General features: G+C 39.8%; 1 protein-coding gene across 4 annotated transcripts in view; it reads left to right on the top strand.

Moving 5' to 3' along the window:
* Nucleotides 1-25,599, top strand: part of FRY (FRY microtubule binding protein) — a 432,396-nt gene that overhangs the window by 310,664 nt on the left and 96,133 nt on the right. For 3 of the 4 annotated variants that reach the window (XM_040979819.1, XM_040979817.1, XM_040979820.1), the window contains 10 exons: nt 3,217-3,303; nt 5,609-5,868; nt 6,300-6,489; nt 7,084-7,208; nt 10,256-10,313; nt 11,747-11,838; nt 13,034-13,206; nt 14,842-15,002; nt 16,146-16,256; nt 21,587-21,741. In XM_040979819.1, coding sequence (XP_040835753.1) covers nt 3,217-3,303; nt 5,609-5,868; nt 6,300-6,489; nt 7,084-7,208; nt 10,256-10,313; nt 11,747-11,838; nt 13,034-13,206; nt 14,842-15,002; nt 16,146-16,256; nt 21,587-21,741 — 1,412 coding nt within the window. Of the gene's footprint in view, nt 1-3,216; nt 3,308-5,608; nt 5,869-6,299; nt 6,490-7,083; nt 7,209-10,255; nt 10,314-11,746; nt 11,839-13,033; nt 13,207-14,841; nt 15,003-16,145; nt 16,257-21,586; nt 21,742-25,599 lie in introns of all 4 variants that reach the window. The other variant, XM_040979818.1, reaches the window with a different exon arrangement.

The raw sequence follows: 25,599 nt of genomic DNA, 5'->3' as shown, positions 1-25,599 counted from the left end.
CTGTCAGAGCTGCAGCAGGTCCAAGCCAGCAGCCTGGAATTACATCTGGTCTCCCATGTGGATGGTAGAGGCCCATGCTATTAGTCCACCTTTTCAAAGCACGTTTCAGGGAAATGTGTTTCCACTGCTTTCCAAAGCATGTTGACAGGGAGCTCATGAGAAGTGGAACTGCCAGGACTTGAACCCATATTTAAGTGACATTTTTCCACTGCTGTTCCTAATTTGATATTCCACAAGGTTGGTCCCAAATGCTTGGCCTTTAATTGTGCAGTAACGTTCATAATCTACTAAAGACAGATCCCATATATCAAGAGCAATAAATATGTTCTTGGGTTAATTTTTGTTCTGGATCATTACCTTTATAGTGTTAGCATATACTTATGAAAGGAGATATATTAAGGATAAAGTTGGAAAAAGAGTTTACCCCATTGAAATAATCAAGGTAACAGCCTGGCTGATGAAAAGTTGTATAATCTCAGTGAAGGAAGAAAAATGGCCTTACAAGGACATGTCCTCTTGAGATGGGAGAAGGAATCGTGTTACTAAGCATGATTGAGTTTGGCTAAACTTCCTGAGTCAAGAACTGCACACCTAGTTCAGGTGTTACGGTTTAGCCAGTTGTTAGGGTGGCCAAACCTTATCTATAAGTTGATGAAAGACACACAGATTGTCTTACATCATGTCAGTCTTCAGAAAAACGTCGCTTTCTAGCCGTGTTTTAAAGTATGAATGATTGTTTTACCATCCTCAAAATTGTCCACAGTACCACAAAGTATTTGCAAACCTCTCACATTCCTTTTTATAATCTTGGCTGTAAATAGCTCTGTTATATTTCAGGACCATTTCTCCAATTTCTCATCAATGTGTCACTCAAGACATGCTACATTTTAGAAGCTGCCCCTGTGTTTCAGATGATACAATAATGACAGCAGGAATTACTATGTGTATGTTGGACACTGTGCTAAATGCTTTTTACTTAGACCTTGTTTTGTGATAACAGAACAATGCCATTGTTATTATCCCAATGCACAGATTGTGAGACTGAAGTTTAGAGAGGTTCATGCCAAAATCAGCAGTGAGGATGTGCTAGGCGCCTCTAAACACCTGCTCACTGCTGCTCACTGGGCAACTTCAAGCGTGTCACTCATGTGTTGCTTTCTCTATCAGCCAACTTTCTTAAGTCATCCTCATTCATACATGAATACAGACATTCCAAGGTTTTCCTATAAAGCTTAGCACTTCGTTTTATATTTACAAATGTCTCTGTAAGTAAATGGTAGCAAGTGATTATGTCATTCATGTCTCAGAAGTCATTTAAAATGTTTGCAGAAAGGAGAGCTACAGGATGAGGCTGGAGCAGATACTCGGTGTGGCAGCAAAGACACTACTTGAGCTACCTACATCTCGTATCAAGAGTGTTGGGTTCAAGTCCTGCCCTGCTCCTGACTCCAGCATCCTGCTAATGCATGCCCTGGTGGGGCAGCCGGGGATGGGTGGAAGGCAGCAATGTGGGCTCAAGTACTTGGTTTCCTGTCACCCACAGGAGAGACCAGAAAGGCGTTCCAGGCTCCTGACGTGAGTCTGGCTCAATTCTGGCCTGTTTCAGGCATTTGGGGAGTAAAATAGTGGATAGCTAATCTCTCTCAGTCTCTTTGTCCCTATCTTTCCCTATCCCTTTCAAATAGATTTTTAAAAATAAATTCTAAAAGCTAATTTCAAAGGAATTTGGAATTCATGCATTTTTTATAACAGACATTTTTCATAAAGTACGTCAGCACAGTCTATAATAGCAATGATATGGAAAACACAAATACCCATCAAAAGAGGAGTGGATAAAGAAACTGGTACATAAACTATATAAAATACTACTCATCCATTTAAAAAAATGAAATTCTACAATTTGCAACCAAATAGTCCCAATTAGAGGCCATTATGCTCAATGAAATAAGCCAATCCCAAAAGGACAAATATATGTTCTTTCTGATATAAGGCAACCTTCATGTAAAATACAAGATTAATAGCCCTTTCAATATTGTTTTTGCTACATCTCATAGGTTTTGATATTTTTGCTTTCTTTTCATTCACTCAAAAATTTTTTTCTTCTTTCCTCACTGACTCATAGATCACACAGTAACATTGTTTGTTTCAAGAAAGTTTTTGATTTTCTTTTTCATTTCTTCAACACTTTGATTATTCTGTCGCTTGTTACTTCCTGTTGTTAATTTTCTATTTTTTTTTGTTTTTATGGTTTTTCATTTAAGTGGATGTACATTAAGTGTAATAGAGACCTTCATATCCAGATGTGAAGATGCAATGCAGTATGCATTAACTCCAAATCAAAGTTGGACTCCCAATGAAACTATTAAATATATCTTAACAATAGGATGCTGGACTGTCTGCCATTGTTCATACCAATAATGTCAAGATACACTTAAATAGCACAATGATGGACTTATGACTGCTTATGAAGGATCTTACTGTAAAAATGACATAGGGGAAATCGGTGGGGGTGGGAGGGCAGGCTTTGGAGATGTGGAGGGAAACCCCATAGCCTATGGAACTGTTTCATAAGATACATATATTTAATTAATTAAAATAATTTGTAAGTATATCAAAATAAACTTGCCTTTTCACTCCATTTTCTACAAGCATGTTGAAGTACCCTCATGTGGCCATATATATAATTCGTGTGGAGGAACTTACAATGAGATAGTCTGCCTCAGACCCTTTCCGATTTACTTCTTTTAGCAAAAGGCTGTACACTGTATCGATACCACAAAGCGCGCATCTGCTGTCTCTGGCAAAGTCTCTGAGACTAAATTTCAATCAGAGGCGGCACTCTGTCAGTTGTTTTAACAGATCAGTGACATTCATGGGCCTGGCAAGGCAGGCTTTCATTCCGTAAGATTACCGACTACATGAACGCTTCCGTGGATAGTGTTTGACAGGGGTGTCTTTGAACTTCTGGAATATGTCTTTTCAGTACAGTGTGAAACTGGGGCTATAATTATCTTCCTCTGAAAGTTGCAAGAGTTAGCTCGGCGGCGCAGGGAGTCTGATTCACGGCCTTTCGCCATCTTGGCGCTCATTCTTCTGTGAGAAAACTCTTATCGCTCTGCTGCAAGCTGTTCTGCTTCAGGGACGAGATGAAGGCAGTGGGGCGGATGGGAAGGAGTCGTTTCCCGTGGAGGGTAATCGCCTGTCCTTTGCACACAGGATGATGACAGGCCCATGATTGATGTCATGGATCAGCTGAGTTCTTCCATTCTGGAAAGCTTCATTCATGTCGCAGTTTCAGATTCAGTAAGTACACGTTTGATCCTAATTACTAATAGCACCCTAACTGTAAGTTCTCATCTGGCCTAAAAAAGAATCAGAGAAAAAATGATCTGGAAGAATGAGGCTGGATGGAGAAGGTGGGAGCTGTGTCAGATGAATAAATCAGCACAGAGCTACTCCAGACAATGAATGCCAGCTTAAAAGACAGAAAAATTTCAAACGTAATTTCGAACTTTACAGGAGTTGCTCAAGATGTTTAAAATGAATTTGCTTTTCTCAGCATACTTAACACTTTCTCTGTACTTGGAGCTATACACAGGGCTTGATGTTGTGCTTAATATGTAACTTCTCTTTGCTTGCTGTTTATAATTTACAAGATGCTTTTGCATTTATCTCATTTGACCCTCACATTTAGTGAAACTCATGCCCATTGAGTCGGTAGTTGCAACCCCAGTAACACAGAAGCAAAATGTCAGAGCCAGACTTAATCCTCTTTGGGTTCAGAATCTCATTTCCTAAAGAAGTAGAAGGGAAATGGAAACTGGTTTAAGTTACCCTTTTACAAATAAAAATATCACAGCAAAACCCCTATTCATTTCAGCTAAAGTGAAGCAGGGCAGATCTGAGATTGCTTGAGGAATCCACATTGCTAAAGCCTGATACAGATGCTTGATAATACAAGGAAAGCATCCAGGGAAGTATACATTATGAAAAAAGAAATGCATGGATTTAAAAAAAAAAGAAATTTACACGAAAATAAATCTGTATTGTTTTCCATGAACTCTTTGAAGTGCCTTCCTAATTATAAATGACCATAAAGACATTTGTGTGCTTTTTATTCCTTTTCCAACTGAACTTGAACACAGATCCCTGTTTTTAGCGATCATCTTGCTTAGCGTCATCCTCACCTTTGCCCACACTATTCACCAGGCACCGCAGACCTTAAGAGTGAGAGTGAAAAGTCTGGAAAAATGGTCACCTCTGTTTCATATGCATGTCTACTTCCCTACAGATAATGACATTAGATTTTGTTCACGTGATTTTGTTCTAGCTTTAGCAGATTCAGAATCTGAAGCTACAGGTAACTAGGTCAGCAATGTTGAATTTAGGAAGATGCAGAAAAAGTGGCGTGGAGAAATGGCGGAAGCAGGGCCAACTTTGTGCCTGGTGTTTTTACATCTGTAATCTCCTATAATTTACTGAAGGATCGGGCTAGAGCTCCTTTATAATTCCCAGGTAATCAGTCAACTCGAGACTGCAGCATTCATTTCCCCTGGTCATGAACTTCAGACAAAGCTCATGTTGGAATCGCATGCCTAGACTTCGACCCTCACAGCCCATTAGCCACCAAGGCCACTACTGAAGCACACTTCCCCTTGGGAACTCATAAAGATAAATCGGTCACATTAAATGCCCAACAAACATAAAGGCCATTTCCTCCCCTGGCACGGTAACTAGACCATTAGAAAATTAGTGTGTGTTATACTTTAATGTGTGAACTTAGGAGAGAATGAACTACAAAGGCTTATCTGTATCTGAAATGCCTATAGAACAAAATCAGATTTGTATCTAGAGGTTTTAAACTATATGCTGTTTCGAATACATTCAATATACTGTCTACCATTGTCTATATCTGCAATGTCATGATACACTTAACTAGCAGAATGCTGGACTTGTGACTGAAGGACTGTACTATTGTCATCGTATAGGGGAAGAGCAGTGGAGAGAGGAATGGGGGAATCCCTGTGCTTATGGAACTGCGTCATGAGAAATAACAATAAAGAAAAAATATGTGTATGTATTTTGGTCTGACAGCATAAGGCAAGAATAAGTAGTTATCTGAAAAATATCTATTGCATTCCTGAAAGGAATTAGGCTCAGCGATCTCTATGTGAACGATAAGGTTTTCGATCTAAGTAAAAATAAACTCATAGTAAAAAAAAATATGAAAATTGCAGGGATTCAACCATACCTGTGAATTTTGAGGATAAATAACCTTTACTAATTTCAGGGTTTCTTTTTTTTTCCCCCCAACAAATCTCTGCTGAGCCACTTCTAATGCTATAGACATGAAAATTATCACAATATGACCCTGGTTGTTAAACTTTGCAGTTAAGCTGCTTACTATCTAGCAGGAAAAAAAAATCTTTGATGAGCACCCATCAGGACCACATGTGGTAGGTGCGGAGTGAGTGTTTTGGGTCCCAAGCTGGCCCTTTGCAGAGGTGGCCAGCAGAAGCCTGTAGAAGGGGCCCCACCTGTTGAGCCCCATCGAGGCCAGATACCTTGAGCTGAGATTTGAGGCACTGTCTCCTTCCTGTTCCCACAGGCAGCATTGCCCTTGACACACAATGTGGATTTGCAGTGGTTGGTGGAATGGAACGCGGTCTTGGTCAATAGCCATTACGATGTGAAGAGCCCTTCCCACGTCTGGATTTTTGCACAGTCTGTCAAAGACCCTTGGGTCCTCTGCCTCTTCAGCTTCCTACGGCAGGAGAACTTGCCCAAGCACTGCCCCATGGCCCTCAGCTATGCATGGCCTTACGCCTTCACCCGGCTCCAGTCCGTGATGCCTCTGGTAGACCCAAAGTAAGGGACCTCTCTGATCTCCCCCTGATTTGCTGCTTTTGCCATTTTCCCTCCTAAATTGTCATTCTGTCCAAAGGATTCAGATGTTATCATCTCCAATTTGTGAACTTCACACTGCAGAATTCTTAAAGCTTAATAAAGCAATCTATAGTTTTTGTCTAGAGAAACAGTAAAGGGAAAAAACATATTTGTCTTGATAATAACTCTGGTTAAGTATGGAATCTTACTGAACTTTTAGTGGTTGAAGCCATCTTAACATCAGTTCACCTGCTCCACTTCTCATCCAAGGCAGGTATTTCCTAAACCATGCCCCATGTCCTTGAAGGACAGCTGTCTTTGTTTGGGTGCCTCCTGTAACCTTTATTGGATAAGTGATAGTTCAAACCCAGAGCTTCATCTCACTTGTGTTTTTGACTGCTTTTCTTTTCTAGTAGCCCAATTAATGCCAAGAAAACCAGCACTGCCGGCAGTGGGGACAACTATGTGACGCTATGGAGGAATTACCTTATTCTGTGTTTTGGAGTTGCAAAGCCCAGTATTATGAGCCCAGGACACTTAAGAGCTTCCACTCCAGAAATAATGGCAACCACCCCTGATGGTACAGTGAGCTACGATAACAAGGTGACATGACATGCTTCAGAAGAATTCTTCTGTAAGGTTTTTTTTTAGCTTGTTTGTCTAGCATTCCCAGTGCAAATTGCACTGTGCCTGCCATCTGGAGTATTATGGGATCAGATTTTCATCCTGCACATTCCTGAGTTCCATTGAGTGTTTATGTGAATAATTTATGACTCCTCCCTGACAAGTGGGAACTGGAGATAAAGAGAAGTTGAGGAACTTAAGACCATCCAGTGGCTTGTATTTATGGGATCCCTGAGGTCATATTCGTGTTGCCCATGTCACATTGCTCTCACTCCTCACCACCTTTAAAACATACCCTGAATACTTTGTTAAAGATGCTTTTGTAAACTGAGTTTTCTAAAACGGAAGGAGACTACCATAATTCTTTCTCTTTTAGAATTTGTGTTCCAGATGAGAAATGCATTTGTTGTGATACATCTGTAGGGTTTTTTTTTTTCTTTTTTTCCTGACTTGATGGCAGTGCCTTGGGATGTGGTTTAGTACTTTGAAAGTGTTCTGTGGAATCTTTGTATGATTTAAAGAACCATCAGTTAGCATACTGCTTCTTTTTGACGTTGACTCACCTTGTTTCAGGCCATAGGCACCCCGTCCGTGGGAGTTCTCTTAAAGCAGTTGGTGCCTTTGATGAGGCTGGAGAGCATTGAAATCACAGAATCCTTAGTTCTAGGATTTGGAAGAACAAACTCCCTGGTGTTCAGGTACAGTAGTTTTGATGAGTTGTTCTACATTCAGACATGCTGCTGCGCTTGTAGTTTAGTTGGTGACAGGTTGAGTTTGTGCTCTGGTGTTTCTCTGGAGGATCAATAGGTATTGCACGATCTCCTTTGTCGCCTCTAGTTGATGTGCATTTAGCAAGCATGCCTTGCACCTGGCTCATGTCTTGCTTTGAGTCGCAGCAACTTTGATTTTGTCTCCTAGAGTTTTTTCAATGTATGAGCTTTGTGTCAGATTACTGTAAGTGAAGATAACTGAGTGTCTGTCTCCAGTTGGGTTACACAGAAGTGATGATATCAAAATCATAACTGTATGTTAAAAAAAATAATAATCTCATCTGCTCATCAGCCATTTATACCCACTCTCAAGGTCTAAAAAGTGACAGAACCATTTTGGTATATTTAATCATGTGAGTTGAAGCCTTTTGCTCTTCCTTAATGTGGGAGGGACGTCAAAAGGTTTGTGAAATATAGTTAAAAGTAGGTTTATATGGTACAAAAATTTTTTAATCTGTAGACGTATTCATGATAAATATTATTCTGAACTTTTTGAAGAGTTCTTATACAAGTAGATTTCAAAAATTTTTGAAACAAAATAAGTTTGCCTTTTAATTCCATTTTCCGCATGCTTTCTGAAGTCCTCTCAGACACCCAGTATACCTGAATTTTTAGGTTCTGTATTTTACATCTGCCCTCAGATAATAATTCTAACTGATATAATGTCAAAGTCTTTAAAAGACAGCTTCGTGATGTGTTAGTTGGGATTGCCTCTGATGACTATGCTGAATATTTGAAAACCTAATCTAAAAAGATTTGTTGAAAAGGCAGAGTTGGAGGGACAGATGAAATGAACCTTCCATCCACTGGATCATTCCACAAGTGGCCACAAAGAGAAGTGGAACAAGTCAAAGCAAAGAACCTTAAGCTTGACTTGGGTCTCCTGCCTAAGTGGCAGGGCCCAGCCACTTGGGCCATCTTTCATTGCTTTCCCAGCATGTTAGCAAGAAACTGGAGCAGAAATGAAGCAGCTAGGACTTGAACCCACACCCATATGGCATCACAGGCTGAGCATTAACTGTACCACAACTCCAATCCCAAAAACCTAATTCTTAAATGTTTTCATGTAGATAGAAAATGGAAGGTTCCACGCATCTCTGAAAAGTAATATGTGAAAAACAGAGACAATTAAAAATGTTATGTTATTTATGTTTAGAGTCGGTTTTTAAAAATTTTTTAAGGATGTATTTTATTTTTATTGGAAATTCAGTTATATAAAGAGGACAGAGAGGAAAATCTTCCATCCAATGATTCACTCCCCAGGTGAGTGCAACAGCCGATGCTATGCCAATCCGAAGCCAGGATCCAGGAACTTCCTCCGGGTCTTCCACATGGGTACAGGGTCCCAAGACTTTGGCCACCCTCAACTGCTTTCCCAGGCCACAAGCAGGGAGCTGGATGGGAACCAGGATTAGAACCAATGCCCAGTGGGATCCCAGCATTTGCAAGGGGAGGACTTTAGGCACTAGGCTATAGTGCCAGACTCAAGAGTCAGAGTTTATTTTTAAAAGAAGTTGTGGATTATAACTGCTTTGGAGCCAATTAACCGAAGTTTTAACATTATTAATTAGTTAAGACAAAGCATCATATAGACATATAGCAAGATAACCAAAACAATGCTGGAACTAATAGTCTTTATCAAAGAAACATGTTCTTTTGCATGTCTTGACATCTTACTATTCTGAAAGTAACCTTAAGTAAGTAACATAGTTTTATGAATTGGAAAAACTGAAAGTGTGGGTTTCAGTTTTCTCAACTGCAAATTTGGTGTAGTAAATATAAATGAAGTGTATATAAAAACAAAAGCATTTAGAGTAGAAGAATCAATCTCAGATTAACAGAGGGTACCTGTTAACTTATCATACCTTGTAAATGTTTGTAAAGGGTACCTGTTGGATAGAGAAGACCATTAATATTGTTTGTATTTCTTGATGAAAAGATGCCAAGCTCTCATCTGGGGAAGACAGGAAGCATAGCAGAATTTTTATCTGCATAAAATTCCCGTCCTTGGATTTTTCTGGAAGATGTCATCTAAAAAGAACACAGTGTCCTGCCAGAAACATGACACAGATTTTAGGCAAAATTCAGAGAGAGTAGTCTGACATTAGCCTAGATCCCATATGTTGGTGTGTTTTGACATGGTAATTCCGGAGTTATTTCCTAAAGAAGAGACTAACTAGATTAGCAAATATCAAGCTGGGAACCAGAGAATGAGAGAAAGGGTAAACTATGTATTTTCAACACAAGCTTCATATCAAAATGGCCTAAACTTATATTTGTCCCCCATCAGAGAAAGAGGTTGATAAGAATTTTAAGGAGCAAGCTAATCCTGTTGATGCCAATATCCTCTATGGATGATGATGTCCCAGCTACTTCCCATGCAGCTGCTTACTAATGGCCTGGCAAGCAGCAAAGGATAGCCCAAAGTCTTGGGACCATGTGCCCACCTGGGAGATCCAGAAGTTCCTGGTTCCCAGGTTTGGACCAGCCCAGCTCTGGCTGTTGCAGCTACTTGAGGAGTGAACCAGTGGATGAAAGATCGATCTCTCGCTCTCTCTATGTAACTCTGACTTTCAAAGAAAGTAACAAAATAATAAAATTTTTAAAAAAACATTTAAACACTTGTCCATAGTTTGTATTTATTATGTAGCTCAAAGAGAAAATTCACCTCTGAAATCCAAAAAGACTCCATTTATTCAAATGAACTATGAATCAGTCTCCGGAGCTCAGATCTCACTGGCCATGAACTGCACCAATTACAGCACAACACTGGGACAGGGACAAATAATTGAACAACAGGCTGACACATCTTTCCAGTTCTCCTGATGGGAAAAGCAGAAGTCAAGGAAGATAATATTGTCAGAAGCTAAATAGAGAATTTAAAAATGCAGTGATTGGGTGCTGAATAGATATATTTGTTCCAAGTTAGTTGTCAGTAACAGTGAATACCAAATGTTGATCTTTCTCCTTCATAGAGAATTGGTGGAAGAACTTCATCCATTGATGAAAGAAGCTCTGGAACGCAGACCAGAGGTGAGATTTTGAATTTAAATAATTAAGACTTAGTTTATGTGGACAACGATGGGAATTTAAATCAAACCGAAAGACTTATCCTAAAGAATGTGAATACCCTGAAGGCCAGCACATGGCATAGAGGGCTAAGCCGCTGCCTGCGACATGTGCGTCCTGTATGGGACCTGGTTTGAGTCCAGTCAGCTCCACTTCTAATCCAGCTTCCTGTAATGCACCTGGGAAAGCAGCAGAGGACCGCCCAAGGTTTGAGTCCCTCATACACATGGGAGAGCTGGAAGAAGTTCCCGCTCTGGCTTTGGACTAGCCCAGCACCAGTCATCATGGCCATTTGAAGAGTGAACCAGAAGATGGAAGATCTCTGTGTCTCCTTTCGTTCTGTAGTTGTGCCTTTCAAATAATAACATATATGCTTTTAATTTTGAATGCTCAGTGTCATTTTCATTATTTTTTATAGTTTGATTTGCTTCCACTTGAAGGATTTTTAATGAAGAATTATTTATTTATTTGAAAGGCAGAGTTACAGAAAGAGAAGTCTTCCAACTACTGGTTCATTCCACAAATTAGTGCTGGGTCAGGTCAAATTCATGAGCCTGGAATTCCTCCTGGGGCTCCAAAGTCTGGGATGGGGCCTACCCATGTGGGTCATTCTCTGCTGCTTTCCCAGGCCATGAGCAGGGAGCTGGATTAGAAGTAGAGCAGCTGGGACTTTAAGAGGCACCCATATGGGAAGTCAGAATCTCCCATACCGTCTGAACTTGCTGTGTCACAATGCTGGCCGCTTAAAATATTTTCATGTCCTAACCATCTAACTTCAAACAACTTCAAAGATTAAATAGGAATTATTCCATTGTCTTGCAAAAGGTTTACATTTAACTTTGGTTTGTAGATTTTTTTCATAAGGAATCAGATGACCAAGAATATCAGTTGTCTGCCCATGTATGACATTATTTTCGCTGAAATGAATCCACATGTTCTAGCATATAAAAGAAACTTATAATGTATCAGAATGAAAAAATAAATTAAAATATGACCAAAAAACCTTCTCCTGAGGTATATTTGATGAGAAATAGCAGAAATTGAGCAGATTGAAACAGAATCCAAGTTGCCTCCGAGACCAGGGCTGATGGGATTAGTGGTGTCCCCTCCGCATATCTCAGATGCCGAAGCCTTCCAGCAGGTGCTGGTAGCAGCTGGGAAGGGAGGCGTGCTAGCCCTCAGCATTCCAGCCTTAGCATCTGTGCTGACCTGCTTAGGATCTGTTGCTCTCCTAGTCTGGGATAGCAAGGACTTCTCAAAAGATAAGGAAGAAGGCAAATACCTGTTGCCTTTTGAGCTTAGTAAATTGCAGTTGAGTTGATGCATGCCTCACCTTACCACACTTTTCTAAGCCAAGGTAACACTGTTTTTCCTATCTGCTACCTCCCAACATGCAGAATAAGAAGCGCCGGGAACGGCGAGACTTACTGAGGCTGCAACTGCTTCGAATTTTTGAACTTCTGGCTGATGCTGGTGTCATAAGTGACAGGTGGGTCTTAATTCTACCAAACTGGTCAATTTTTTTTGTTTGTTTTTTAAAAATATGTTAACCTTTAACTCAGAAAAAAAAAAGTACTTTCCCTTTTCATAAAATTAAGCAGCAAATTTACTTTATATCTATATATATATATAAAATATATATTTAAAGATGTCTTTATTTTGAAAGCCGGAGTGACAGAGAGAGAAGGGAAAATGTGAAGTGCTCTTCCATCTGCTGGTTCACTAAGTGGCCACACTGGCCAGGGCTGGACCAGGCTGAAGCCAGGTGTCAGATACTTTGGCCAGGTTTCCTACCTGGGTCTCAGAGGCCCAAACACTTCAGCCATCTGCTACTGCTCAGGTCGTTACAGGGACTGAGTGTATCTGACATTGGAGGTATAAACAGTGGTAGGAAGCCTAGCATTTTAGTCTATCTTCAGTTCTCGCTATGTTAGTCTCCATTGTACAACTCCTCTAGATGAATATATGTACTTGCATGTTTATATACATAAGCATATATGTACACATATGTATATCCTGTATTTTGCATGAAGATTGCCTTATGTTACAGAGGATATATGATATTTTCCTTTCCATTGAGTGTGATGGTCTCTAGTTGGGACCATTTTGTTATATAGGATATATTTTCATTTTTTAAAATGGCTGAGTGGTGTTCTGTAGAGTAGATGTACCAGCTTATTTATCCATTCCTCTTCTGAAGGCATCTAGATTGTTTCCATGTCTGTTATTGTAGATTGTGCAGATATAAACATAAGATTACAGATCACTTTCTCGTGCAGATTTCCCTTCCTTTGGCTATATTCCTAGAAATGTGATAGCTGGGTCATATGGTAGATCAATTTTCAGTTGTCTTAGCACTCTCCATACTGACTTCTTGAGTGGTTGTACTAGCCTACACTCCAACCAACAGTTAAGTAGGGTACCATTTTCCCCATGTGCATGCTAGCAGGTGTTGTTAGAAGCGTTCTGAATGTCGGCCAGTCTCACTGGGGTTAGGTGGAACCTTGATATGGTTTTTTATTTGTATTTTTCCTAATACCTTGTGAGCCTGAGCATTTTTTTATATGTCTGTTATAGCAGCAAACTTAGTGTAGGGTTTCTGACATGCATCTTGTATTCCATGAGGCATGCACTGCTTTGGACATGAAGACTAACCACCTAAAACTTGGTTTCCTTAATTTCAGCACAAATGGAGCCTTGGAACGGGACACACTAGCCCTGGGAGCTTTGTTCTTAGAATATGTGGATTTGACCCGCATGCTGTTAGAAGCTGAAAATGACAAAGAAGTTGAAATTCTTAAAGATATCCGGGCACATTTCAGTGCCATGGTCGCCAACTTGATCCAGTGTGTTCCAGGTAGAGTGTCTGATCACTGCAAATCACCTATCTTGTTTGCAAACATTCATGCTTTCCATACTGAGCCTTCCTTGTTAATCATAAAGGACTGTATACAAATGTAGGGTCATTTATTGAGAAACTTGAAAATACACATGAGAACAAATTGTAACTCAGCTCAGGGATGGGAAAGGGAACAATGGAAATTCCATTTGACTTTTTACACATCATTTCTCTTTGCTTTTAATTTCTACCTCAAAGTGAACATGTGTGATTTCGTAAGAAAGGGTTAACTCCGAAGGCCCATTCACCCAAATGTGTCATTCTTTCCCAGCATGTTTGTGCCAACCTGTAAGCGTGTAATTTCAGCAATATCGCTGCTCCCCGACTCACTAAATAGAATTTTACATAGATTACTGTATGTTATATTTCATTAATTATTACTTTTTTGAGAGAATTACCTTTCAGAGAGCAAGTGGATGTAAGACATTTTCATTATGATAGAAGCTTGGAAAACAAAACAGCCAGTCAATTGGATATAAAAAGAAATCGAAGGGCTTCAGATATAATTTCAAAAAGCTGCAACCCCAACTAATACTCCTGCTTCTGGTGGTGTAGGTGTTACATCTTATCAATCCTCATTTTGGAGGAACCCAAATAAAGACTTGGATCAACGTTTCGGTTGACATGCATTTGTTTAAAGCAGTCTGTGCTGCACAGCCCTGCTCTTCCTAAAAGTAGGCAGTAGTGTCAAGAAGACATTTAGTGTATCAGCAGCAACGAAGTGGCAAGTGTCACAGCTTCTTAGATATTAAAGAATGGTGACATTGCTCCCATTTTTTATCTGTGTTCCTTATGAGTCTAGCTGCTACTGACTACTGTGGCAGGAGGCAGGAGATGGACTTCCAAAGTCCTGCTTAAGTTTCTAAGATAAGCTTCGTTCCCTAAAGAAAAAATAGCACTATGGAATGGAATTGTTGTTTACTCAAAAAACTTAGGAGTATATCACAGGGGTCCTCCAGCACATTCCTGGGTGTTGAGCCCAGCAGTTAAGGCACCGCTTCTGAATCCTGTGTGCCTCAGAGTACCTAATTTTGATCCCCAGCTCTGCTTCCTACAAAATGCAGACCCTGGAAGAAGATGTTGATGGCTGGAGAGGCTAGGTTCCTGCCTTTTATATGGAAAACCTGGATTGAGTCCTTGGCCCTGGCTTTGGCCCAAGGCTGGGCTCTGCCCCAGTGGACATTTGGGGAGTAAACCACAGGGTGGGAGCTCATCTTACCTGTCTTATCCTCTCTCTTTGTCTCTTTCCTGTGTGTGTGTGTGTGTGTGTGTGTGTGTGTGTGTGTGTGTGTGTGCACATTTGCATATATGTTAGCCTTCCAAATTAAAATAAGTTCAAGGCAAAATAAGAATAAATCATGAATCTATTTTGATTGTAGAAAATTGTGATATCCATGGATTTTCTTTCTTACTGTGAGCTTTCCATATGCCTTTAAAGACCCCTCCTAAGGAAGCAATCCAAATTTTTGGCACCAAAGTACATTTATCCTCTAATTCCGCATTTTCACACACTCTGGAGCTCCTTTATGGAACAGTGATCTGGACTGTGCTGCGTAATAGAATCTAACTCTTACTCTTTGCTTTTCTCCCTAGTTCATCACCGAAGGTTTCTCTTCCCCCAGCAAAGCCTGAGGCACCATCTTTTCATCCTGTTCAGCCAGTGGGCAGGACCCTTCAGCATTATGTTCACCCCTCTGGATCGATACAGTGACAGAAACCATCAGATTACAAGATACCAGTATTGTGCACTGAAAGTAAGTGTCATTAAAAAAAAGTATCATTTTCCTCACTTGTTTTTGCCAGATCAACGGTCTGTTTTTTCCAATGCACAACCATGCCTAAAATAGAAGTCTAACATATATATTGCTATGTGATTGATCTGGCATGTGATAAAATATAAATGCATATGCAAAAGAATCCAGTGGGTCTGCACATAAAGATACATGCGCTCACACTGACTTCAAAGTGGACATATCCATGTTGATAACTGTAGATATTTAAATCCAAGTATTCCAGATCTATTCCCAATTCCGCAATGCAAAACTTTGGCAAGCGCGCACTTTTCCGATGTTTCTACAATTGAAGAACCATATGATTTTTCTAATTTACCCTTTAATACTTGCTCTACCCAGGAACTTTCAGCCTAAAGCACAAAGTGACATTCAAGCTTGAGATCTACCAATAGCCATGCTTCCCTTTTAGTCTCCTACCTTTCACTCTTGTGATCGGCAGAAATAAAATTTCCACACATTGAGGACTGACGTAAAGCTTCAACAGTGTGACTCTGTACTAGTCGAAAATTCCCTGTGTGGCAGCTCTGTCCGTTCTTTGACTGGTTCGGTTGGCCTTGGTCTCAGTGGAGCCGATCGAAGCCGTTAGACCTGGGCAATGTGCGTTCATCAAGATCGCCCTTTCCTTCATTCTTCTCCTCTATGTAGAAACTGATTTCTGCACTTTTCAGTTTTTGACTTTTTCTTAAGGATCATGATTACTTTTATATTTCTCAAAGCTTGCCGACTCAGAAAATTAGTCATAATTCATTCAAAAGGCAACGTTTGAAAAAGTGTTATTTATCCTATAAGCAGAATTTACTCAAAATCATTACTGAAAAATGTTTTAGATGTGGTTGTTAATTCCCTTTGATTATGCTTTCATCCTAAAGATTGGTTATAGTCATGAAATTACATGTTCATGAAAGATACACTTCCAAGGTTTAACTCACAAAAGAGTCAAATCACTTTTTTGTTAACTCTGCTCATAAAGTCTTTAAAGTCTTGAAAGAATAACTATTTTAAGAAGTCTCTGGCTTACGACTCAGTTATGTTTCATAAAAACAGCTGCGTATCATTAGGTCTGTCTTGGTTTTATTCTCATGTTTTGCTGTGTTTTATTGTTAGGCCATGTCAGCAGTATTGTGTTGCGGCCCTGTTTTTGACAACGTGGGCCTTTCTCCAGATGGCTACCTCTACAAGTGGCTCGACAACATTCTAGCCTGTCAGGATTTACGAGTAAGTACTAGGCAAGCATGCATTGTTTTTAAAAGCATTGTGGATAACACATCTCTTCATAAATAAACTATACAAATTGTTTGTACAACTATGTTGCAGGATCAAATACACAGTAACATGTACTAATATGTGTTATAAATTAGTTTGTAAATAAAGTCTTGACAAAACTCACCCTGTGTTCACAGTAACATTGAAGTAGCAGTGAAAAATAAGATCGCTAAAAGCATCATTTGTAGGACCAGCATTGTGGCACAACAGGCTAAGCCATTGCTTCCGACACCAGCAGCCCGGATTTGTACGTGGAAAGGCAGTGAATGCTAACCCTGACTGCTTGGGCCCCTGCCACCCATGTGGGAGGCACAATGAAGCTGTTGGCTCCTTGATGCTCTGGCTTAGCCTTGACTGTAGTAGCTACTTGGGCGGGGGACCAGTGCCTAGGAAATCTCTTTCTCTCCTTCTGTCTCTCTCATCCTCTCTTTCAAATAAGTAGCTCATACAAAAAAATGCTTCCAGATAACCAGTGGATCAAAGAATTAATAACAATGGAAAATATGTAAATCAAGAATAATGAAAATATCAAGCCGTGAGCTGTGATAAAACCTTGCTTGGAAAGAAATGTGTAGACTTAAAAATATATACATTAAAATAAAGACCAACTATCAGTTGCCATTAATATCAATCACCATATAGCATATCAATACCATATCAAACTCCTGAAAAATACATTGGATAAAGTGACACATAAAAATAAACATCCCTAATTATTAGTGTCTATAAAATCAAGTAATCATCAGAGAAAAAAATAGTTAAAAGTCTAATAAAATTAATAAGTCCATGACAAGTCTGATCCAGAAAGAAAGTAATTTTAGCAGATGCAGGAAAAGTATATGATAAAATTCTACATTCATCAGAGCATTTCCTAGAAAAACTAAAATAGAACATCTGTAGCCTGGTTAAAAATGTCTTTTTAAAAACCCAATGTAAACATTGTTTTTAATTAGAATTGAAAGACTGGTGCAGTACCTAGTGGTTAAAGTACTCGCCCTGCACGTGCCAAGATCCCATATGGGCACCGGTTCTAATCCTGGGTGCTCACATCCCATCCAACTCCCTGCTTGTGGCCTGGGAAAGCAATTGAGGATGGCTCAAAGCCTTGGGACCCTGTACCTGCCTGAAAGACCCGCAAGAAGCTCCTGGCTTCTGGCTTTGGATTAGCTCAGCTGCAGACACTGCAGCCACTTGGGGAGTGAACCAGCAGATGAAAGGTCTTTCTCTATGTGACTCCTCCTCTTTGTCTATCTATCCTTCCAATAAAAATAAATCTTAAAAAATAATAATTAGTATTGAAAATGTTCCCCCTGAGATTAGATTAACCAAGGAAACTCACTTTCAACATTTCTTTTAATATACTGTCGAGCCATTGAGTGGTTGAGGAACAAAGAAATATGAGGAATGAAAAAAATGCTCGTTACTCAGAGGATGCGTTTATGCAAGTGGAAATCTGAAATAATCCGTAGATAAAGTGTTGGGATTAGTAATTCAGTTTAGTTAGGTGGGTAGTTAGAAGATAAATAAATAATTTCAGTATGGCAGGAATAAGAAATTACAAAAATCCTATAAAATATAATAACATTTAAGTTATTAATTAGCATTAAATTTTTGTGAATAAATTGTACAATTATATAATACCAGGCCTGGTGCCATGGCTCAGTGGCTGAATCTTCACCTTGCATTCACTGGGATCCCATTTAACCACAGGCTCATGTGCAGGCTGCTCCTCTTCGCATCCAGCTCCATGCTTGTGGCCTGGGAAAGCAGTCGAGGATGGTGCACACACATGGGAGACACAGAAGAAGCTTCTGGTTCTTGGCTTCATATTGACTGTTGTGGTCACTTGGGGAATGAACCAGCAGAATGAATATCACAATATCTTTCTGTTTGCTCTCTGTAAATCTACCTTTTCAGTAAAAATACATAAATCTCTTTTAAAAACCTTAATATATATATCTCCTGCATAGCAGGATAAAAACACTAATGAGAAACACTAACATATAAATAGGAGAATAGCTCATGCTCAGGAATTTGAAGATTTAATGTTGTGAAGATGTCAGTTCTCTAGAGACAGTGTAACGTCAAGCTTCAAAAAGATATTTCTTTTACATTTTTATTTACTCATTTTTAGTTGAAAGGCAGAGACAGAACCAGATGTACAGAGATCTTTAACCACCTGGGTCACTTCCCAAATGCCTTCAGCAGCCAGGGGAACACCAGGCTGAAAACTGGGAACTGGGGACTCGATGGAGGTCTCCCAGGGGAGCACTGGACTGAAGCTAGGAACTGGGGACTGACTCAATGGAGGTCTCCCAGGGGAGCTCGGGGCTGAAGCTGGGAGCCAGGGGACTCAGCAGAGGTCTCCCAGGGGAGCACTGGGCTGAAGCTGGGAGCCGGGCACTCAATGGAGGTCTCCCAGGGGAGCACGGGGCTGAAGCTGGAAGCCAGGGACTCAGTGGAGGGGTCTCGTGGGTGGCATAGAACCCCTTACTTGAAACTCACTTCTGCCTATCAGAGTGAAAATCAGCTAGACTCTTATGTGGAGCTGGAACTTGAACCGAGACCCCTGGATGTAGGATGCAGACATGCCAAGCAGCATCTTAACTGCTGACACCGCTGACTAAACACCCTAAGAGGTTTGTTTTAAGATAAACATGAGTTGCAAAGGATCAAACATCACTAAGACAATTTTAAGCAACACAAGCAAAGTTAAAGCACTTGTTTTAATAGGCTTATTATTAACCTACAGGGATTAAAACACATACCATTGGCCGAAGAATAGATAAATACAGTTAGTAAAATATAGAAGGCAGCTAGAAAATGACCAACCAGCATACAAGGACATTTATTTCATGTCATAGGTGACAGTAGAAAAAGGAAGTTTTTTCAACAAGTTGAGTCAATTGGATAGCTGTATCACTCCCACTAAAATGATTGTGGGTGGATTATGTACCTAAGCATAAAAGCTCAGATACTACAATTTCTGAAAAAAATACAGAATAATATCTTCATCCTGGGAATTAGAGTAAAACTTCTTGGACAGGATACAGCCATCATTGGCCATGTGCAAGAAACAAGTACTAACTTTCACTCCCTGAAAGACATCTGTAGTAGTGAAAAGAGCCGTAGAGTAAGAGATGTTGCTATCACGTAACCAGCAGAGTTCTGACCTAGACTGTGGAAAGGACCCCTACAAATTAATAAGGTCAGACTGAGTTAAAAAAAAAATAAACCGAATTTATAAAAGAGGCTCCTTAAATGATCAGTTAATGTAAAAAGTTCTCAAGCTCATTTGTAACTGGTTCATTCAGGTGGCTATTATGAAATCCTTGGAATTGGGTTAGCAACAGGAGTTTATTTCTTATGCTTCTTGGCCATTTTCCTGGCTGTACCCTCACATGGCCGAAGGGTAAAGGGAGTCGGAGCACCAAACCCAGTTCTGATGACCAGTCAGTTCCCAAAGCCCTCCGCTGCACGTACTAACACAGTCAATTCTGCCAAAGATGTGGACAAAGGGGGACCCTTGCATCAGTGATGGGAATGCAGATTAGTACAACCCCTGTAGAAGCCAGTATGACTGCTAAAAATTCTAGGAAGGGACTTGTCATATACCCAGCAATGCCACTACTTGGTATATAGGCATATGCCAAAAAGATACAGTATATCAGAGAGATACCTCAGCCTACATGCTTATAGCAGTATTGTTCACAGTAACCAATCTGTGGAATCAACCAGGGTATCCTTTGTTGGATGAATGGATAAAGAAAAGTGTGAGATACACACACAATAGAATATTATTCAACCATATAAAAGATTAAAATTCTTTGATTTGAACAAAAATAACAAGAGAACATCCCACTGGGTGAAATAACCTGTTCTCCCTTAGAGGTGGTAGTTAAAAATCAAAAAATCAATCAAAGAAATGCCAGTATCTGTTTTAGTGCGACTATAGTGTCTTGTGAAACTTTGAGTCTTCATCTGGACCTGGTGGTGGCCGCAGTGACATATTCAGTTAATTTATCATATTGTCATAAATTGTATGCTGTATCTACTTCATTCCAACACAGATTTTCTGAAGTGCATCAAAAACCAGCTGATTTTCTTTCAAGTGAGATTAACTTGTAAGGAACTGGTTTTTTTTTTTCTTAAAAAAATTTATTTACTTTTATTGGAAAAGGGCAGATACACAGAGAGGAGATACAGAAAGATCTTCCATCTGCTGGTACACTCCCCAAGTGGCTGCAATGGCTGGAGCAGAGGCAATCTGAATCCAGGAGTCAGGAGCTTCTTCCAAGACTCCCACACGGGACAGGGTTCCAAGGCTTTGGGCCGTCCTCGACTGCTTTCCCAGGCCACAGGCAGGGAGCTGGATACGAAATGGAGCAGCCAGGATACAAACCAGCGCCCATATGGGTTCCTGGCAAGTTCAAAGCCAGGAATTTAGCTACTAGGTTACCATGCCAGGCCCAGGAACTGTTATTTTTAAGTCCTTGGGTGTGATGGATTCAGCTCTGATTTTACTGCTAATTACTTAAACCCGTCAGGGAAACTCGATTGAGGATGTCTGGTCAGACAGTTAAAATGTATCTCCCATCTTGACTCAAACCCCACAAGAAAAAAAAAAAAAGGTCAGAACTGTTGCTTCTCCAAGTGGGTACACCTTGCAAGGAGAGTGGGCAATTTTCCAGAATGGGGGTTTTGGGGGAGGAATGTGGCCTCCTGGCACCAGGCATCTCCTGGACCACTGTGCACCCTTCCTGATGATCTCGTATCCCTAGGAGATTTAGGTCTCATCAGCTAGCAGTCTTCATTCTACTTAGAATATGTTTCAAATGGAAACCTCTGGTCAAGAAGAGTCTGTTGGGACTGGATTTCTTTTTTTAAAAGATTCGCACTCAAGCTTCATGCAGTGCACTTATTAATTGAGCCTCTTAATAATATTCTGATTTTTCCTTAGAAGATTTTTATGTAGAAAGAGGATAGCTTTTTTTTTTTACCAAGCACATATGTTCTTCAAGCAAATGTTAAATGGAAGAAAAAATATTGCCAAAAATGTCTGTACCACCTTTCCAGAATTAAAAATTGAAAATGAATAAATTATATGATAGATTTAGATAGTCAAATTTAATCTGTACATTTTAGATTTCCATTGTAACAAAGAATGTGTACCTTAAATAGTCAACCAAAATAGATTTTACTAAGTTTATATTGGCTAAGCTTGACTTTGTGTCTTTCTGTAGAATATTCTTAACTAGCAATGATTTTCTTCCTCTGTTCAGGTTCATCAACTCGGCTGTGAAGTTGTTGTCTTGCTACTGGAACTCAATCCTGACCAAATAAATCTTTTCAACTGGGCGATCGACCGATGCTACACGGGTTCCTACCAACTTGCGTCTGGTTGCTTCAAAGCCATAGCCACTGTGTGTGGAAGCAGGTATGAACCTTAGTGATTGGCAGCAAATGCAATTCGTGATGTATCTGTTTTGCAATAATCTGAGCGAGTTTTGAGAAAATACAAAATGCATGTCCTCAGCAGATGACCTTGTTTTCTCATTTTCTTGGAGGAGTTATGGTTATTGCATGCCACCACCACTACCCCGCCACGCCCCAAGGGGCAGACTGATTTACTCCTTCCAAATGCCTGCAGTGCCCAAGACTGGGCTTGTGCCAAGGCTAGGAGCTAGGAACTCCAGGTCTCCCTTAGGGATGGCAAAGACCAGTTTCTTGAGTCACCACGGCTGCCTGCCAGGGTCTGAATTAGCAAGAAACATGGAATGAGGAGCCAGAACTGGGAATTGAGAGCAGGCACTCTGACATGGGATGCAGGCATCTCAGTCAGCTTCTTAACCAGGAGAGTAACTGTCCAACCCAGCTGGCATTTTTGTAATTGCCTCAAAACTCACAGTTTTGGAAACACTGGATATGTATTTGAAAATCATTTTTTAAAAGATCATGTTCAAAGAATTGAAAAAAATATGTTCAAAGCATTTGTGATAAGTGTGAGCCATACACCTGTTAGCTGTCTTCAGATCAGTCACAGAAAGTAGCCTAGCAATAATCAACCACATTTACTCAGAACTTCAGAAAAAAAACGAAAAGTATAGCACTGCAAATTCCACAGATTACGCTTTCCAAACCACTCCCCACAAGAGCAGGCACTTGATCTAGAAGTTAAACCCCAGCACCCCACAGCAGCATAGTTAGATTCCATACCCAGCTTTGGCTCTTGACTGCAGCTTCACATCAGTGTAGACCCTAGGAAGCCGCAAGGTGACTCAAGCAGTGGGATTCCTGGCCTGCATCCCTGACTGCCTAGCTTCAACTGGCCCAGCTCAGACATCCCCAGCACTTGACAACGAAACAATGAGTGGGAACATTCTCAGTCTCTCTCTCCTTCTACCTCCCTCCCTCCCTGCTTCTTTCCCTCCCTCCCTCTCTCCCTCTTCTCTCTCTCTGTCTCTCTCTGTCTCTCTCTTCTCTCTCCTCTCTCCCTCGCTCTGTTTACTCTCTCTCATATTAAAAAAAGACTACAGCACTACCTTGTTATGTATATTAGCCATTCAAAGCTATAATTTATTGAGTGAAATTATTTCATAGTAAAGATGCTGAATAGGTAAATGCAGACTCCCTAAAGTTGCATAAACTATACAAGAAAAAAATTATATAAGCAGGAAAATTGAGGGAATGCAGCTCCAGTTTATTTTTAAAAAGACTTTTCATAGATTGAAACGTTCCTTTTAAGTTAAATGTATTTTAAATAGTAATCTTGAACTACTGGAAGAAGGGAACAAAAATGAGTTTGTTTTAGATTCTAACCTATTATAGGTCTAACTTAATAAGAACAGTATTTAAAAGATGCTATTTAAAGATATAGATTTCTGTTTAAAATATTTTTTTTTAAAAAGTAGCAAATATCATTCTATATCTGAAGCTTTTATTTTCCCTATCTTGGTAGTAGAATTTTTACTGTGTATCTCCAGAAAAACTGCAGGAGACGGATACAACCCAGACTGATTTTCCGTTCCATTTTGTTTCCTAATAGAAGCATTAGTTAAAATTGTTTATACCTATAAGACATTGCCAAAATAATATTGTTACAAAACCTCTCATTCCAGATTGTTTTTTTCTATTTTCAGATATCCCAACATTTTAAAAATAAAAATGATGGCCATAACAACTTGATTTCAAAATATATGTTTAGAATCTATAACTTGTACCGCTTTTCTCTGACAAATACAAGCAACGAAAGTTTTGCCTCTTAGCTGTCTTTCACCTAGTGAACTTGGCTGGAACTATCGTAATCAAATTTATTTCATTCCATGATCATCATATAAAATATCATACTACATTCCTCTTACTGAATCTGGGTATTTTCCCTTAAGGAAAACTGAATGCTTTTTGAATTTAGCGATATTGTCCCAATCTCAATAATATCTCCAATCACAGAAATGTTAGGTCAGAAAACATTCCATGCTCCAGATAGATCTGGTTATTTGAGGTATCCTAGGTCACCCCTTAGGCTTCTTAGACACACGTTGCATGTCTGTGCACATGTGATGCCTGTTGGTCCTCCAGGAAGGACACAGGGCTGGGGACCCCAGGACCTCACAGTGGCTAACACTCCTGCCGCCTCTCACCAGGGGCAGATTCAGAGTTTGAGCTGAATTTGTTCTTTCTCAGCTCATGTAGTCTAGACAGGGCTCCAAATATATGCCCTCTTTGAAGTTATGTCTCAAAACATTCTTTTTTTTTAAAGAAAAACAAGTCTGCTGTCCTAAGCATTGACTTGATTTGTTCGCTGTGAGTTTACGTCTGAAAAGCAATTAAGCACTTTATCTTATGAAATATGGTCCTGAAGAGTCATTTCCATGATGAATCGTTCTTTAAATGTCTTATCTGTATAGTAATGCCTGCAAGCCATTTTCCACAATAAAGAATGTTTCTTGTAAAATAAATAATTACCTCCTTTTTTCAAATAAAAATGATCACATGTTGAATTTAGTTTATGAAAAGATTCCTCTATTAATGAGCCTCTAAACACTGGGTCATCTTAAAAGATTAGATACTGTTAAGTGATCTTAACAGAAAGAGCAGGGGCTGCCAGGATTAGAACCAGTGCCCATATGGGTCCTGGAGCTTTTAAGGCGAGGACTTCAGTCAGTAGGCTACTGCACTGGGCTTAAAATCATTCATTTTTACATTTAATTATATCAGTTACTTTTGTGATTAGCTGTGATAATGAAGAAATTCATCTTCTGTGTTCTTTTTTGTGTATTTTACAGAGCTAGGGCAGTGTGTATGTGTGCATGTGTGTGTGTGTGTACAGGTTAGCTACAGGAGGCTGTGCTATGACCTGGGACACTGGGAGATGGGAAGTCAGAGTGGAGCTAGGGAAGTGAGGATAAATAGCAAATGTAACATTGATTTTGAACAAGTTATCATGAAACAGGTTTATGTGTTGCACTAAGAGCGGTTAAATGTTGGTCAGGACTGTAACACTGCATGAAAGGAAACAGCTGACCTGCCAGACAGCTTTAGTTCAAAGAAATACTTGGTTTCTGTGCATGTTCTTACTAACTTCCCCTCAACTCCCTATGAGATCAGGGTGGAACAGATAAGGAAACTGAAAAAGAGACCAAATGGCTCTCCAAGGAGATAAATCAAGCTGAATGGTACATTCCGTAGGCCATTTGAAATCACTGCCTTAACCCGCCAGAATTCCATGCACATCTACTTAAATACTCCTTTAAATTCTTTTTTTTTTTTTTAGTGTTCACCCTTTAACATAATCTTAAAGTGTTTATTAGATATTTTAGAATCTTACATAAGGTCCAAATTTTAATTTTTAAAGAATTTGTTTGTTTTCAGGGATAGTTATTTCGTTCCAAGTTAACTTTCTATAAATCAGACCTAGCAAATTTGGATTCTCCAAAGTGCCTCACGTTTCTTAAGGAAATCCCACCCGTCTCCAGGCAAGGAAGGCTCAAGAAGATGAGGATTCAGGAGTCGCTGTGGTACTCTGTACCTGGTGGCAGAGGGCTGTGTCCCATCAGCCTGCTAGAGTGTTTCAGGAAAGCACAGTGGAGATTTTTTTGGCTCAGATCTTTCATATTTAGGCTCCTATTTGATTGTTACCCTGTATGATCACAAGTGTTAATTCTTTTTAACCCTTCTTCTAGAACGTTTTATTCTGTTTTTCACATCTTAGAACAACCTTATATTTATGCTCTTTTGCTCATTTGAAGTGTTTCTTCTTCCCTTAGTCTGGTTTTCTCTCACTTTCTGCATCTGT

Source organism: Ochotona curzoniae, unplaced genomic scaffold (assembly GCF_017591425.1).
Source record: "Ochotona curzoniae isolate NIBS_2020 unplaced genomic scaffold, NIBS_Ocur_1.0 contig_3332, whole genome shotgun sequence".
Lineage (NCBI taxonomy): Eukaryota > Metazoa > Chordata > Mammalia > Lagomorpha > Ochotonidae > Ochotona > Ochotona curzoniae.
Note: the sequence above shows the minus strand (reverse complement) of the source record. Positions and strands in the feature narration are given on the sequence as shown.